Here is a 15,431-nt window from a genome sequence, read left to right as displayed (position 1 = left end):
CATACTGACGGATCCACTTAATGGGAATATTGATGAGGCCAAAACACCAGCAGCTGCTAAAGGCAATACCTCCGGTAAGTCACGAGAGAAGTCGAGGACAACCAAAAGCAGTTTTGCAATGGGTGCCGAACCCTTGGAAAAACAGACTCAAGGGAACCTGACAACTAAAGGAGAGAAAGCTGATTCACCTATCGGCAAACAGCAAGATCCTTGTCTGTTGTGCAACATGTGGGGTCACACACTGGAGAAGTGTCGGCAGATCAAAAAGAAGGAACTAAAGGAGAGAAGATAATTTATAAAGGAGAATAGAATTTGTTTTGGATGTTTGTAAGAAGGTCATATGAGCAGAAATTGCAAGAATCGTTTGACTTGTGCTGTATGCAAAGGAGAGCATCCTGAGATACTTCATTTTGAACAGAAGGACATAAAACCGAAACCTGAGCAGCCAGCCAAGGAAAAGGCGAGCCAGAGTGACGCCACTCCTCTTTCTCCGATGTGTGGACATATCGGGGCTGGTGAAGAAACTTGCATCTTCTCGATCGTACCAGTGCAAGTGAAGAGCATGGTAGGAGCACGGTGTTGCAAATGTACGCTTTCTTGGATGGTGGAAGTTCAGTTACTTTCTGCACCGAAAGCCTGGTAAGAAGGCTAAAGATCTCAAGACAAAATAAGAGGTTTATCCTGCATACCATGAATCAAAAGAAGCCTATAACCAATTGTGTTATTTCAGGTTTGGAAATATCTGGTCTGGACAGCAATGATTTTGTTCAACTACCAGACGTGCTTATCAGTAAGACCATTCCTGTTTCACAGCTGAACATTCATAGACAGGAAGTCCTGAAGCAATGGCATTATTTGAAGAATATCAAGATAACTGAAATAGACTCTGGTATTGACTTACTCATCGGAACTAATGCTTCCAAGGTATTGGAATCTTGGGAAGTGATCCACAGCAAAGAGGACGGACCATTCGCCATGAAAACCTTGTTGGAATGGGTTGTTTGTGGTCCACTGAGAGAGAACCATGACAACAGCGTTGGAGAAGGCTTTCCTACAGTGGTTATTAATCGAATATCTGTTGTTAATCTGGAGGAACTTCTGGTCAAACAATACAACCATGACTTCAATGAAGAATCCAGCAAGGACAAGGAAGAAATGTCGAGAGAAGAGGTAAGGTTCATGGATATTATGAATCGTTCGGCAAGGATGACAGATGGACATTATTGTTTGGACTTACCTTTCAAGCAGGAGGATACCAGCATGCCTAACAATCGTTGCATTGCAGAGCAGCGTATCCAGAGCTTGAAACGCGTTTAACAAAGATGAAAAGTTTTGCAGTGAATACACATCTTTCCTCACGGAAATGATCGATAGTGGTTATGCTGGAAGGGTATCAATGGACCAGTTGAATCGTAATGATGGGAAACTCTGGTACATCCCTCATCACGGGGTGTATCACTCGAAGAAAGGAACCATAAGAGTGGTCTTCGATTGTGCGGCAGTCTTTAAGGGGACATCACTTAACTGCCAGCTGCTACAAGGTCCAGACCTAACTAACTCACTCATTGGAGTTTTCATCAGATTCAGACAAGAGCCGGTTGCTTTGATGGCGGATATTAAAGCAATGTTTCATCAGGTCAAGGTATCGGAAAAGCATGTTGACTATCTGCGATTTCTGTGGTGGCCCGATGGTGATGTGTAGCAAGATCTTGTGGAATACCGGATGAAGGTATATCTTTTCGGAGCCGTGTTGTCACCAAGTTGTGCAAACTTTGCGTTGAGAAAGACTGCTGAGGACAACGGAGCACACTTTTCGGAAGAGGTGGTAGACACGGTGAAGAACAACTTCTATGTAGTTGACTGTTTGAAGTCCATGCCTTCGGAACCAGAAGCAGTCCGGATGGTAAAAGACCTAGCTGACATCTGCCAGATGGGAGGATTTACGCTATCAAAGTGGATCAGTAATAACCGTGCTGTACTAACATCCATTCCTCAAGCAAGTAGAGCTAAAGAGATCAAGGAGTTGGACTTGGACCAGGACAATCTGCTGATGGAGAGGGCACTAGGATTGTGCTGGTGCATGAAAACCGATGGGTTCAAGTTCAAAATTGCTGTACAGGAAAGACCATGCAACAGACGTGGCATCCTGGCAGCAGTTGGATCTATTTACGATCCTTTAGGATTTCTAGCACCATTTACTCTGCCTGCTAAGTTGATTATGCAGGAACTCTGCAAGGAGAAGCTTGGTTGGGATGACGATATACCCCAAACTTTCCATCAGAGGTGGACAGGATGGCTGACGGATCTTGACAAGATTGTGGAGTTTGAGGTGGACCGGTGCATGAAGTCTACCAACTTTGGTCAAATCAAAAATGTACAGCTACACCACTTCTCAGACGCAAGGCCAGAGTGGCACCATTGAAACGGATGACGATTCCCAGAATGGAACTTATAGCTGCAGTCTGAGCTGTTAAAGTCAATGTAATGCTGAAAAAAGAATTACAGCTTCAGCGAGACGAATCAGTTTTCTGGACTGATAGCGCAACAGTGCTTAAATACATCAACAACGAAAACAAATGCTTTCAGACGTTTGTAGCTAACAGAATCGTTGTCGTGAGGGATGTTACTGACGTATCGCAATGGAGAAATGTTAGTACGAAAGAAAATCCCGCAGATGAAGCCGGAGGACTAACGGCAGACCGCTTCTTGAACTGGAAAAGAAGGAGACTGAAAACTCCTGGCTGATGGGCAAAATATGGGCACGTGCGTACCGTTCGGCTGCAAACCAAGAACAATATTGTGACACACTGGACCCCTATCAGTTCGCCTACCGCCAGAACAGGAGTACGGAGGATGCCATCTCCACGGCACTTCACTCCGCTCTCTCCCACCTTGACAACAGAGACGCCCACGTGAGAATGCTGTTTATCGATTTCAGCTCAGCATTCAACACCATCATCCCTTCCAAACTGATTGCCAAACTCAACGACATGAGCATCAACCCCTCCCTCTGCAATTGGATATTGGACTTTCTAACCAACAGACCCCAGTCTCTTAGATTAGACAACGACACCTCCTCAACCATCACCCTGAACACCGGCGTTCCACAGGGCTGTGTGCTGAGCCCTCTCCTCTACTCCCTTTTCACCTACAACTGCACACCTGTACATGGTTCTAACACCATTATTAAGTTTGCAGATGATACAACGGTGATTGGCCTCATCAGTGACAACGATGAGTCGGCCTATAGGGAGGAGGTCCAGCTACTTGCAACGTGGTGCGCTGACAACAACCTGGTCCTTAACACCAAGAAGACCAAGGAGCCCATTGTGGACCACAGAAGGACTAGGGGTAGTACGCACACCCCCATCTATATTAACGGGACGGAGGTGGAGCGTGTTTCCAGTTTCAGGTTCTTGGGTGTCAACATTTCTGATGACCTCTCTTGGACCCACAATACCTCAACACTGATCAAGAAGGCTCACCAGCGTCTCTTCATCATCATCATCATCATATATATACAGCCGGAAACAGGCCTTTTCGGCCCACCAAGTCCGTGCCGCCCAACGATCCCCGTACATTAACACTATCCTACACCCACTAGGGACAATTTTTTTACATTTACCCAGCCAATTAACCTACATACCTCTTCTTCCTGAGGAGACTAAAGAAGGTCCATCTGTCTCCTCAGATTCTGGTGAACTTCTACCGCTGCACTATCGAGAGCATCCTTACTAACTGTATCACAGTATGGTATGGCAACTGCTCTGTCTCCGACCGGAAAGCACTGCAGAGGGTGGTGAAAACTGCCCAACGCATCACCAGTTCCTCACTCCCCTCCATTGAGTCTATCCAGAGTAGGCGATGTCTGCGAAGGGCGCGCTGCATCGTCAAGGACAGCTCTCACCCCAACCACAGATTGTTTACCCTCCTCCCATCTGGGAGGCGCTACAGGTCTCTCTGTTCCCGGACCTGCAGGTTCAGGAACAGCTTCTTTCCTGCGGTCGTTACCTTACTTAACTCTGCACTTCGGTGATTGCTGCCATCCCCCCCCACCCCCCCTCAGGAACTCCTCCCATCAGTGACTGATCTCGCTCACCGGAATTTCCACTACCGCTACAGAATTACTGTATATATTATATGTTTTACTATTCCATCGCATGCACTCTGGTTAAGATGCTAACTGCATTTCGTTGTCTCTGTACTTGTACACTTCACAATGACAATAAAGTTTGTATTGTATTGTATTGTAATATCTTGGTAAGACTGATAACCAAGATATGTCTGCTACTGGAAACTGATACTTGACTTAACATGGACTGATGATTTTGTTGATTAACTACTGTAATAGATTACATGCCAATGTATAGTGCATGCTTTGATTAGTAATTGTTGCGCTATACACTTATAACAATTAGGGGCCGGTGTGTAGGTGTGGCGCGACCCTTGGGAGCCGCCACATAGGGACCATTTTGCAGTTATTAGTTATTTTTGCTTATTGATATCATTACCTTGTATTCTGCTGTAGTTTGGACACTATAGAGTTAATGCAATGCTTACGTAGGGGCTGGGCAGAGCCAGAGTACGGGCAGTTGGGTACGTGCTGGCAGAGTGTGTGAGCTGGGAGGTGCTGACAGAGGGTCAGCTAGAAGCTCCGCCAAAAGATTTATCAGCCATGATGTAATCACCTGTAAGTTTTATTAACAAGAAGATTAATACAAACTGTGTCGAAGTTATATCTGGCAATTCGTAACGATCGCATAGACTGTGGTAAGATATGGAATTTTACCTAGCAATTAATAACCAGTCGATGACAAGAGATATGCCAATATGCTTATTGCACCTTCAAATAAAGAAGACTAACTATTAAACGTCTGGATGGATCTCTGTTATTAGTTGTTTGAGTTATTACGCTTATCGCTGACCCGGTCTATGCAAGTGGCAGCTTGGGAGCTAATTGATATAGACAAGAAGCTGGCCGCTACGTTGCTTTCAACTGTTATTGTCTAATGCTATTGTAATTAGACCTTCCCCCAATTTAACAGTTTTGCCTAAGTAACAGTTTTATCCTTTTGCATAACTATCTTTAAACTTATGGGATTTTTATTTATGTTTTCCAGTTGCTCTAGTGGGATTTGAATCCACAATATAGATAAAGAAATCAATAGACACAAAACGGTGGAGTAACTCAATGGGACAGGCAGCATCTCTGGAGAGAAGGAATGCCTGAAGAAGGGTCTCGGTCTGAAACTCCACCCAATCCTTCTCTCCAGAGATGCTGCCTGTCCTGCTGAGTTACTCCAGCATTTTGTGTCGATCTTCATTTTAAACCAGCATCTGCAGTTCCTTCCTACACATAAATAATCAATACTTTATTGCAGGCTACTTTTGTGCGGTGATTGCTGCGTGTGTTTTGAACTTCAAAAGAGCCGTTGGACTTCTTGTGTTAACTCTGTTGGCCGTTTTCTTTATTTGCTGGGATTGGTTAATGGCAAGATATGGAGGAACAGTATCTGACAACGTTGCTTCAAGATGCACAATTTTCAAAACATACAAGGTTCCACTAAAATTGTGAGTAAAGCATAAATTTATAAATCCTGATCTATTCAACAGATTAAACTTTAATTTGATATAATGGGCAGCCATGTGGTTTTTCAATTGCACGTTTTTTTTTTAATCGTACACTGGAAATGCACCTGATTATAGCTATATACCAATACTTTTTTGCTGATCTTGTAAATCAGCAGTGGAGCATATTCACGGGTGTATTCCTGTTATTATACTTGCTATCTAGATCAATACCCCACAAAGTGCTGTAGTAACTCAGTGGGTCAGGCAGCATCTCTGAAGGACAAGGATAGATGATGTTTGGGGTCAGGACCCTTCATACTGACTGTAGTATGGGGAGATGAAGCTGGAAACGAGGTGTGGGCAGGACAAAGCCTTGCAAGTGATCACTGGATTTTAATCATTGTAACTCCCACCAATCTTTCTGTCCACTGCCAGAGTGAGGCCACACAGAGGTAAACTGGAAGAACAGCATCTTATAATCCGCCTGGGTAGTTTACAAGCTATAAATATTGAATGCTTCCATTTTAGGTTACATCCCCTCCTCACTTTCCTCTGCCCCCCCCCCCCCATCCCTCCCCATACACATCAAACAGCATCTGCAGTTCTTTCTTACACAATTTATCCCATTATCCCGCTTCCTCTCCCAAACCCCTTGTTCTCTTCCACCTATATCACTCACTCTGGCTTTACATTTCACTCCTCTTTTGTCACCTTTTGATCTCTATCCGTTCTCCACCCATCTGCACACCCCTCAGCTGTATCCATCTGTCACTTGCGAGTCTTTGGCCCTCCCCGACCTCTTTTCAAGCTCTCCCCCCCCCCCCCCCACTACAATCAATGTGAGGGAGGATCCCGAACCAAAACATCGCCTGTACATTGCCTATCCATGTCCTCCAGAGATGCTGCCTGACCCTGAATTACTCCAACACTTTGTGTTTTATTCAAAATTCCATCATTTGCATTTCCTTGTGTCTCCAGGTCAATGCTCCAATTGATGTCAATCCAAAATTATATTCTTATTATTTCTTATTATATTATTATTGTAGTCCCAGTTTTATAATGAGTTGTTCAGATAAAACGACAAAATGCATTATTTTTCGCAGCTGATTGACACTGTGTCCGTTAAATCAAATGTGCTCAATCTTTTTTACTTCTCATTTATTTGAACCAATACATTGCCCTCCATAATGTTTGGGGCAAAGACCCATCATTTATTTATTTGCCTCTGTATTCCACAATTTGAGATTTGTAATAGAAAAAAATCACATGTGGTTAAAGTGCACGTTGTCAGATTGTAATAAAGGCTATTTTTATACACTTTGCTTTCACCATGTAGAAATTACAGCAGTGTTTATACATAGTCCCTCTACTTCAGGGCACCAGAATGTTTGGGACACAGCAATGTCATGTAAATGAAAGTAGTCATGTTTAATATTTGCATGCAATGACTGCTTGTAGTCTGCGATTTCTGGACATCACCAGTTGCTGGGTGTCTTCTCTGGTGATGCTCTGCCAGGCCTGTATTGCAGCCATCTTTAGCTTATGCTTGTTTGGGGGGCTAGTCCCCTTCAGTTTTCTTCTCAGCATGCAAAAGGCATTCTCAATTGGGCTCAGATTGAGTGATTGACTTGGCCACTCAAGAATTGACCGATTTTTAGCTAAGAAAGACAAGAGCTCTCTTAAACCTGCATTAAGGAGGCATTCAAACACACCTGAGCAACTACAAACACCTGTGAAGCCACGTGTCCCATACATTATGGTGCTCTGAAATGGGGAGGGGGGGGGGGGGGGACTATGTATAAACACGGTTGTAATTTCTACTTGGTGAAACCAAAATGTATAAAAATACCCTTTAATAAAATCTGACAATGTGCACTTTAACCACATGATTTTTTCTATTACAAATCTCAAATTGTGGAGTACAGAGGCAAATAAATAAATGATGGGTCTTTGCCCCAAACATTATGGTGGGCACTGTATCAACTCATTATATACTGTGCCCCTTTTTTTTTAATCATCCTGGGACTCTTTCCTTTGTCTGTGACAGTTGAATTTACAGTTATTTCCCAGTTCATATTAATAACTATTCTATAAAATTGGCAAAATTTGAAAAATAAATTAAACATCCCCCTTTTGCTCTCCTTCAGGAAAATAATGATGAAAGGGGACCCTGTCTGAATTGTGGGAATCCAACTCAATAAATGTCTTAATTTATTAATTCATGTGATGTGGATGTTGCAAGTGTTTATTGTCCATTCTTAATTGCCGCTGAACTGATTAGAAAGTCAATTATGTTGGTGGATTTGTGTCACATAAAGAGCAGACTGGTTAAAGAGAGCAGAACTCCTCCAAATGGCATTGGTGAACCAAATTTGGTTTTCCTGGTGTCAGAACCTGATAGGGGTTAGTTTCATTGTTACAGTGCTAAACAGTTGTTTTATAAAACACTTTATTTTAATCCTAACTTGAATTTTAATTCCTTAACTGCAGTTGTGGGATTTGAGATCTTGTCTTTGGATCAATGGTCCAGAACCCTGGCCATTTAGTCCTGTGACATACCAATTATGTTACCATGGTGATTGTTTAAGGTGATAAAGACTGATTGCATAGAACTGATGATGGTATGAATTAATATTCTACAGTATTTCATTAATTATGTAATCTGGAATAGAAGTGTCCCTCAGAAAATTAAATGGATGGATGGTTTTAATTTGTATTTGTTTTTAAAATGGTTTCCCTGACCTAAGAAGATGTCTCGGGGTCTTTCCCAAGACTTGTTGCCCTTCTCTTGATGTTTGCTGTGGAGTTTTATACAGAGAATAATTGAATTATAATTAAGTGGTAAAAGAGCAGCAATAAGCGAAAATCGCATATTACTTTCAGGGAACTTGGAGGTAATAAACAAGTTATTACAGAACCTGCTTTGATGGTTAGAGATTTCAATGTTCAATACATAAAACTGACAGAATTGTTTTTTCAAACTTTCATATTTCTTTTGCATTAGGGGACTGTATATTGCTATGGTTACATTTACTGTACTTTGGTTAGCACTGGACACATGGAAGGAAGGTGCAGACCAGATAATTTCCTTTTTTGGACTTTGTATGCTCGTCATCTTAACATTCATCTTCTCCAAATATCCAGGAAAGGTAAGCACCATATATTTTTCTTTGTTATTTGTCATACTTACAATCATAAAACATTTATATATTTATATATATGTTCTTTTGAGCTTCATAACTACAGTGTAAAAGTCAATGTTATTGAAAATGTGATATTCTGGTGAGTAGCTTTTCTGAGTGTTCCTCGTACCTCACATCCTGATGATAATCCAAGAGTTTTGTGCTGCTACATATAATGCAAGCTACATCCCACAAATATAGTTTTTGGGTGTTCCATTCAAAAAATATTTTGTGTAGAATTAAATTTTGGTTGGGAATCGGCTAGATTAGCAGTAAAATGGGAAGAGGCAGAGCACACAAAAGGGAAAGTCTGTGATAGGATGGAAGGCATGAGAGATTGAATGACAGATTACAATAAAAACATCAGTGAATAAGACAATGTGTATCTGAAGAAGATGCAACTAAGAGAAGATGATTTTACCATATATATTAATAATAATAATAATAATAATGCATTTTATTTATATAGCGCTTTTCATATACTCAAAGACGCTTTACAGAGATTTTGAGAACATAGGGAAATGAATAAATAGATAAATAAGTAAATAAATAAATGAACAGAGAAAGGAGACAGAAGGTGAGGTGACCTTCAGTGGTTGAAGGCAGTACTGAACAGGTGAGACTTCAGCGATGTTTTGAATGTGGTGAGTGTGGAGGAGTCTCTAATGGTTTGGGGTAGTGAGTTCCATAGGGTGGGAGCAGCGATGGAGAAAGCCCTGTCCCCCCAGGATCTGACTTTGGTCCGGATGTGGGGGGATAGGAGATTGGCAGCGGCAGAGCGGAGGGTGCAGGTGGGAGTGTGCCTGTGGAGGAGGTCGGTCAGGTAGGATGGGGCCAGGTTATGGAGGGCTTTGTAGGTTATGAGGAGGATTTTGTACTGGATTCTCTGGGGGATGGGGAGCCAGTGGAGTTTATAAAGGACGGGGGTGATATGGTCACGGATCGAGGTGTGTGTGAGTAGACGGGCAGCGGAGTTTTGAATGTATTGAAGTTTATTGATGATTTTTGAGGGTGCGCCATAGAGGAGGCTGTTGCAGTAGTCCAGACGGGAGGTGATGAAGGCGTGGATGAGGGTTTCTGCAGCTGTGGAGGAGAGGGATGGACGGAGACGGGCAATGTTTTTGAGGTGGAAGAAGGCTGTCTTTGTGATGTGTTTGATGTGTTTGTCGAAGGAGAGGGTTTGATCAAGGATGATTCCAAGATTCCGGATGTGAGGTGAGGTGGATACTGGGAGACCATCAATGTTGAGGATGAAGTTTTGGGTGGATTTGGTGAGCGTTTTTGGACCAATGATGATGATTTCAGATTTGTTGCAATTGAGTTTGAGGAAGTTTGATTGAAGCCAAAATTTTATTTCAGTGATGCAGTTTGTCAGTGTAGAGTGTGTGGTGGGGGAGATTGACTTGGTGGAGATGAGGAGCTGGATATCATCGGCGAAGCAGTGGAAGTTGAGACCATGACGGCGGATTAATTGACCAAGGGGGAACAGGTAGAGGATGAAGAGGAGGGGGCCAAGGACTGAGCCTTGGGGGACACCTTGGGGGAGGGGAGCGGTGGGGGATTTACAGTTGTTAATGGAGATGAACTGGTGTCTGTCAGAGAGGTAAGATTTGAACCAGGATAGGGCTGTGCCGGTGATGTTAAGAGAGGTTTCAAGTCGGGTGAGGAGAATGGAGTGATTTATGGTGTCAAAGGCGGCGCTGAGGTCAAGTAGGATGAGGATGTTGAGGTTGCCAGCGTCGGAGGAGAGGAGAATGTCGTTTGTGATTTTGAGGAGCGCAGTTTCAGTACAGTGGTTTGAGCGGAATCCGGATTGGAAAGTTTCATACAGGTTATTGGTAGAGAGGTGGTATTTGAGTTGGGAAGCTACAGCACGTTCCAAAACTTTGGACAGAAAGGGTAGGTTGGAGATTGGTGTGAAGTTGTTTGGGGTGTCAGGGTTCAGACCAGGTTTTTTCAGAATGGGGGTGACAGCAGCGATTTTGAGGGATGGCGGGACGATGCCAGTGGACAGGGAGGAGTTTATTGTTGCAGTGATAAGTGGAGAGAGAGCAGGAAGGCAGGCCTTGACAAAGCTGGAGGGGATGGGGTCCAGAGAGCAGGTGGCAGTTTTTATTCCTGTGAAGAGGTCAGAGAGGTCGGTGGTGGAGATTGGGGAGAACTGAGGCAGGGGCTGACAGGATAAGGGGGGGCAGGTGGTTTGAGGGGGAGCAGGTGCGTTGGTGGTTAAGGTGCTGTAGATGTTGTCTATTTTGCTTTGGAAGAATGAAAGGAAAGTGGTGCATTTGTCAACTGTGAATGATTGGGAGATGGTGTCCAGGGGGCTGAGGAGTTTGTTTATTGTAGAGAAGAGTGTTTTGGGGTTTCCGGAGCCAGAGTGAATTATTTGAGAGTAGTAGGTGGAGTGGGCACGGGAGAGGGCATCTTTATAGTGCTGTATGTGGTCTTTGTAGGCTTGGGAGTGAATTGTGAGACCTGTTTTGTTGCGGATGAAGGAATTAGAAGTAACACTAGCAAATTTGCAGATGACACAAAGCTGGGTGGCAGTGTGAACTGCGAAGAGGATGTTAGGAGGTTGCAGGGTGACCTGGACAGGTTGAGTGAGCGGGCTGATGCGTGGCAAATGCAGTATAATGTAGATAAATGTGGGGTTATCCACTTTGGCGGCAAAAACAAGGAGGCAGATTATTATCTCAATGGTGTCAGGTTAGGTAAGGGGGAAATGCAGCGAGACCTGGGTGTCATTGTACACCAGTCACTGAAAGTTGGCGTGCAGGTACAGGAGGCAGTGAAGAAAGGTAATGGCATGTTGGTCTTCATACCGAGAGGATTTCAGTATAGGAGTAAAGAGGTTCTTCTGCAGTTGTATAGGGCCCTAGTAAGACCACATCTGGAGTATTGTGTACAGTATTGGTCTCCTAATTTGAGGAAGGACATCCTTGTAATTGAGGCAGTGCAGTGTAGGTTCACGAGATTGATCCCTGGGATGGTGGGACTGTCATATGAGGAAAGATTGAAAAGACTAGGCTTGTATTCACTGGAGTTTAGAAGGATGAGAGGGGATCTTATAGAGACATATAAAATTATAAAAGGACTGGACAAGCTAGATGCAGGAAAAATGTTCCCAATGTTGGGGGAGTCCAGAACCAGGGGCCACAGTCTTAGAATAAAGGGGAGGCCATTTAAAACTGAGGTGAGAAGGAACTTTTTCACTCAGAGAGTTGTGAATTTGTAGAATTCTCTGCCACAGAGGGCAGTGGAGGCCAAATCACCGGATGAATTTAAGAGAGAGTTAGATAGAGCTCTGAGGGCTAGTGGAACCAAGGGATATGGGGAGAAGTTGGGCACAGGTTACTGATTGTGGATGATCTGCCATGATCACAATGAATGGAGGTGCTGGCTCGAAGGGCCGAATGGCCTCCTCCTGCACCTATTTTCTATGTTTCTATGTAAAAAAAGTAAAGGTGCCAGAACATGAAATGCAAAATTTGGAATGACCATTACCTGAAATTGCCATGTTCATTGAGTTTAGAAGGGGATAGTGTAGTTACTTGGAAGATGAGAACCTAGAACTTATTTGTATAATTCTGAAGGAAGAGTGTTGTACAGTTGAAAATTGTCTTTACCTAGAATGGGACAATTCTTGTCATATTTCTGTTTTAGGATGCATATAAGAAATTAAAATTTTGTTTGTCTTGGGACATTTCCCCCAGTGGAAGACATCCCAAAGGATATAAATACCAGTGTAATGTCATGTGATAGGAGCAGAATTAGGCCATTCGGCCAATCGTCTACTCTGCCATTCAATCATGTATGATTGATCTCTCCCTCCTAACCCCATTCTCCTGCTTTCCCCCCATAACCCCTGAGACCTGTACTAATCAAGAATCTATCTGTCTCTGCCTTAAAAATATATGTTGACAGCCTCCTCAGCCTTCTATGGCAAAGAATTCTACAGGTTCTTCACCCTCTGATTAAAGACATTCCTCCTCACCCACTTCCTAAAGGAACGTCCTTTAATTCTGAGGCTATGACCCCTAGTCCCAGACTCTCCCACTAGTGGAACCATCCTCTCCACATCCACTCTATCCAAGCCTTTCACTATTCGGTAAGTTTCAATGGGGGCCCCCCTTCATCCATCTAAACTCCAGCGAGTACAGGGCCAATGCCATCAAACGCTCATCATATGTTAACTCACTCATTCCTGGGATCATTCTTGTAAACCTCTTCTGGACCCTCTCCAGAGCCAGCACATCCTTCCTCAGATATGGTGCTCACAATATTCCAAATGTGGCCTGACCGGCACCTTATAGACCCTCAGTATTACATCTATGTTTTTGTATTCTCGCCCTCTTGAAATAAAAGCTAGCATTGCGTTTGCCTTCCTTACTACCAATTCAACTTGCAAGTTAACTTTTTGGGAATCTTGCATAGTTTCAATCAATATTGTGCATTTTACACCTTTTCTAGGCTGTTTCTCTGCACTTTTATCCCTATTTTTGTTATTGAATTTTCTTTGCATCTCAAAACGTGTATCTCCACTTATTCCAAATTTTAATGAATGGTCTTTTTTCTTGAAAAAACTGTTTTGTCATACTCTCTAACATGATTTCTAACACTTGATTTTGGCAAAAGAACAAACCAGGAAAGGTAGTGCATCCGTGGCTAACAAGGGAAATCAAGGATAGTATTAAAACAAAAGATGAAGCATATAAATTAGCCAGAAAAAGTATCATATCAGAGGACTGGGAGAAATTCAGAGTCCAGCAGAGGAGGACAAAGGGCTTAATTAGGAAAGGGAAAATAGATTATGAGAGAAAACTGGCAGGGAACATAAAAACTGACTACAAAATCTTTTATAGATATGTGAAGAGAAAAAGACTAGTTAAGACAAATGTAGGTCCCTTGCAGTCGGAAACAGGTGAATTGATCATAGGAAACAAGGAGATGGCAGACCAATTGAACAACTACTTTGGTTCTGTCTTCACTAGGGAAGACATAAACAATCTGCCGGAAATAGCAGGGGACCGGGGGTCTAACGAGATGGAGGAACTGAGGGTAATCCAGGTTAGTCGGAAAGTGGTGATAGGTAAATTAAATGGATTAAAGGCCGATAAATCCCCAGGGCCAGATAGGCTGCATCCCAGAGTGCTTAAGGAAGTAGCCTCAGAAATAGTGGATGCATTAGTGATAATTTTTCAAAACTCTTTAGATTCTGGAGTAGTTCCTGAGGATTGGAGGGTAGCTAATGTAACCCCACTTTTTAAAAAGGGAGGGAGAGAGAAAACGGGGAATTATAGACCAGTTAGCCTAACATCGGTAGTGGGGAAAATGCTAGAGTCAGTTATTAAAGATGTGATAGCATCACATTTGGAAAGTGGTGAAATCATCGGACAAAGTCAGCATGGATTTATGAAAGGCAAATCATGCCTGACGAATCTTATAGAATTTTTCGAGGATGTAACTAGTAGAGTGGATAAGGGAGAACCAGTCGATGTGTTATATATCTGGACTTTCAGAAGGCCTTCGACAAGGTCCCACATAGGAGATTGGGGTACAAACTTAAAGCACACGGTATTGGGGGTTCAGTGTTGAGGTGGATAGAGAATTGGTTGGCGGACAGGAAGCAAAGAGTAGGAATAAACGGGTCATTTTCGGAATGGCAGGCAGTGACTAGTGGGGTACCGCAAGGCTCAGTGCTGGGACCCCAGTTATTTACAACATATATTAATGATTTGGACGAGGGAATTGAATACAATATCTCTAAGTTTGCGGATGACACGAAGCTGGGTGGCAGTGTTAGCTGCGAGGAGGATGCTAGGAGGCTGCAGAGTGACTTGGATAGAGTAGGAGAGTGGGCAAATGCATGGCAGATGCAATATAATGTGGATAAATGTGAGGTTATCCACTTTGGCGGCAAGAACAGGAAAGCAGAGTATTACCTGTATGGTGGCCAATTAGGAAAAGGGGAGATGCAACGTGACCTGGGTGTCATGGTGCACCAGTCATTGAAAGCAAGCGTGCAGGTGCAGCAGGCAGTGAAGAAAGCAAATGGTATGTTAGCATTCATAGCAAGAGGATTTGAGTATAGGAGCTGGGAGGTTCTGCTGCTGTTGTACAGGGCCTTGGTGAGACCGCACCTGGAGTATTGTGCACAGTTTTGGTCTCCTAATCTGAGGAAAGTCATTCTAGCCTTAGAGGGAGTACAGAGAAGGTTCACCAGATTGATCCCTGGGATGGCAGGACTTTCATATGAAGAAAGACTGGATAGACTAGGCTTATACTCGCTGGAATTTAAAAGACTGAGGGGGGATCTTATTGAAACATATAAAATTCTTAAGGGGTTGGAGAGGCTAGATGTGGGAAGATTGTTCCCGATGTTGGGGAAGTCCAGAACCAGGGGTCATAGCTTAAGGATAAGGGGGAAGTCTTTTAGGACCGAGATGAGAAAACATTTCTTCACACAGAGAGTGGTGAGTCTGTGGAATTCTCTGCCACAGAAGGTAGTTGAGGCCAGTTCATTGGCTATATTTAAGAGGGAGTTAGATGTGGCCCTTGTGGCTAAAGGGATCAGGGGGTATGGAGAGAAGGCAGGTACAGGTTACTGAGCTGGATGATCAGCCATGATCATATTGAATGGCGGTGCAGGCTCGAAGGGCCGAATGGCCTACTCCTGCA

General features: G+C 43.3%; 1 protein-coding gene across 1 annotated transcript in view; it reads left to right on the top strand.

Annotated features, from left to right (window-relative positions):
• The first annotated feature begins 340 nt into the window (after positions 1–340).
• The window catches only part of LOC144592255 (solute carrier family 28 member 3-like), a 114,014-nt gene continuing 98,923 nt past the window's right edge, over positions 341–15,431 (top strand). The window contains exons 1-5 of the mRNA XM_078396787.1: positions 341–565; positions 814–1,170; positions 1,730–1,903; positions 2,225–2,337; positions 8,576–8,720. Coding sequence (XP_078252913.1) covers positions 341–565; positions 814–1,170; positions 1,730–1,903; positions 2,225–2,337; positions 8,576–8,720 — 1,014 coding nt within the window. The remainder of the gene's footprint in view (positions 566–813; positions 1,171–1,729; positions 1,904–2,224; positions 2,338–8,575; positions 8,721–15,431) is intronic.

The sequence above is a fragment of the Rhinoraja longicauda genome, chromosome 3, assembly GCF_053455715.1.
Source record: "Rhinoraja longicauda isolate Sanriku21f chromosome 3, sRhiLon1.1, whole genome shotgun sequence".
In the NCBI taxonomy this organism is placed as follows: domain Eukaryota; kingdom Metazoa; phylum Chordata; class Chondrichthyes; order Rajiformes; family Arhynchobatidae; genus Rhinoraja; species Rhinoraja longicauda.
The sequence above is the reverse complement of the archived record's forward strand: the minus strand, read 5'-3'. Positions and strand labels throughout refer to the sequence as shown.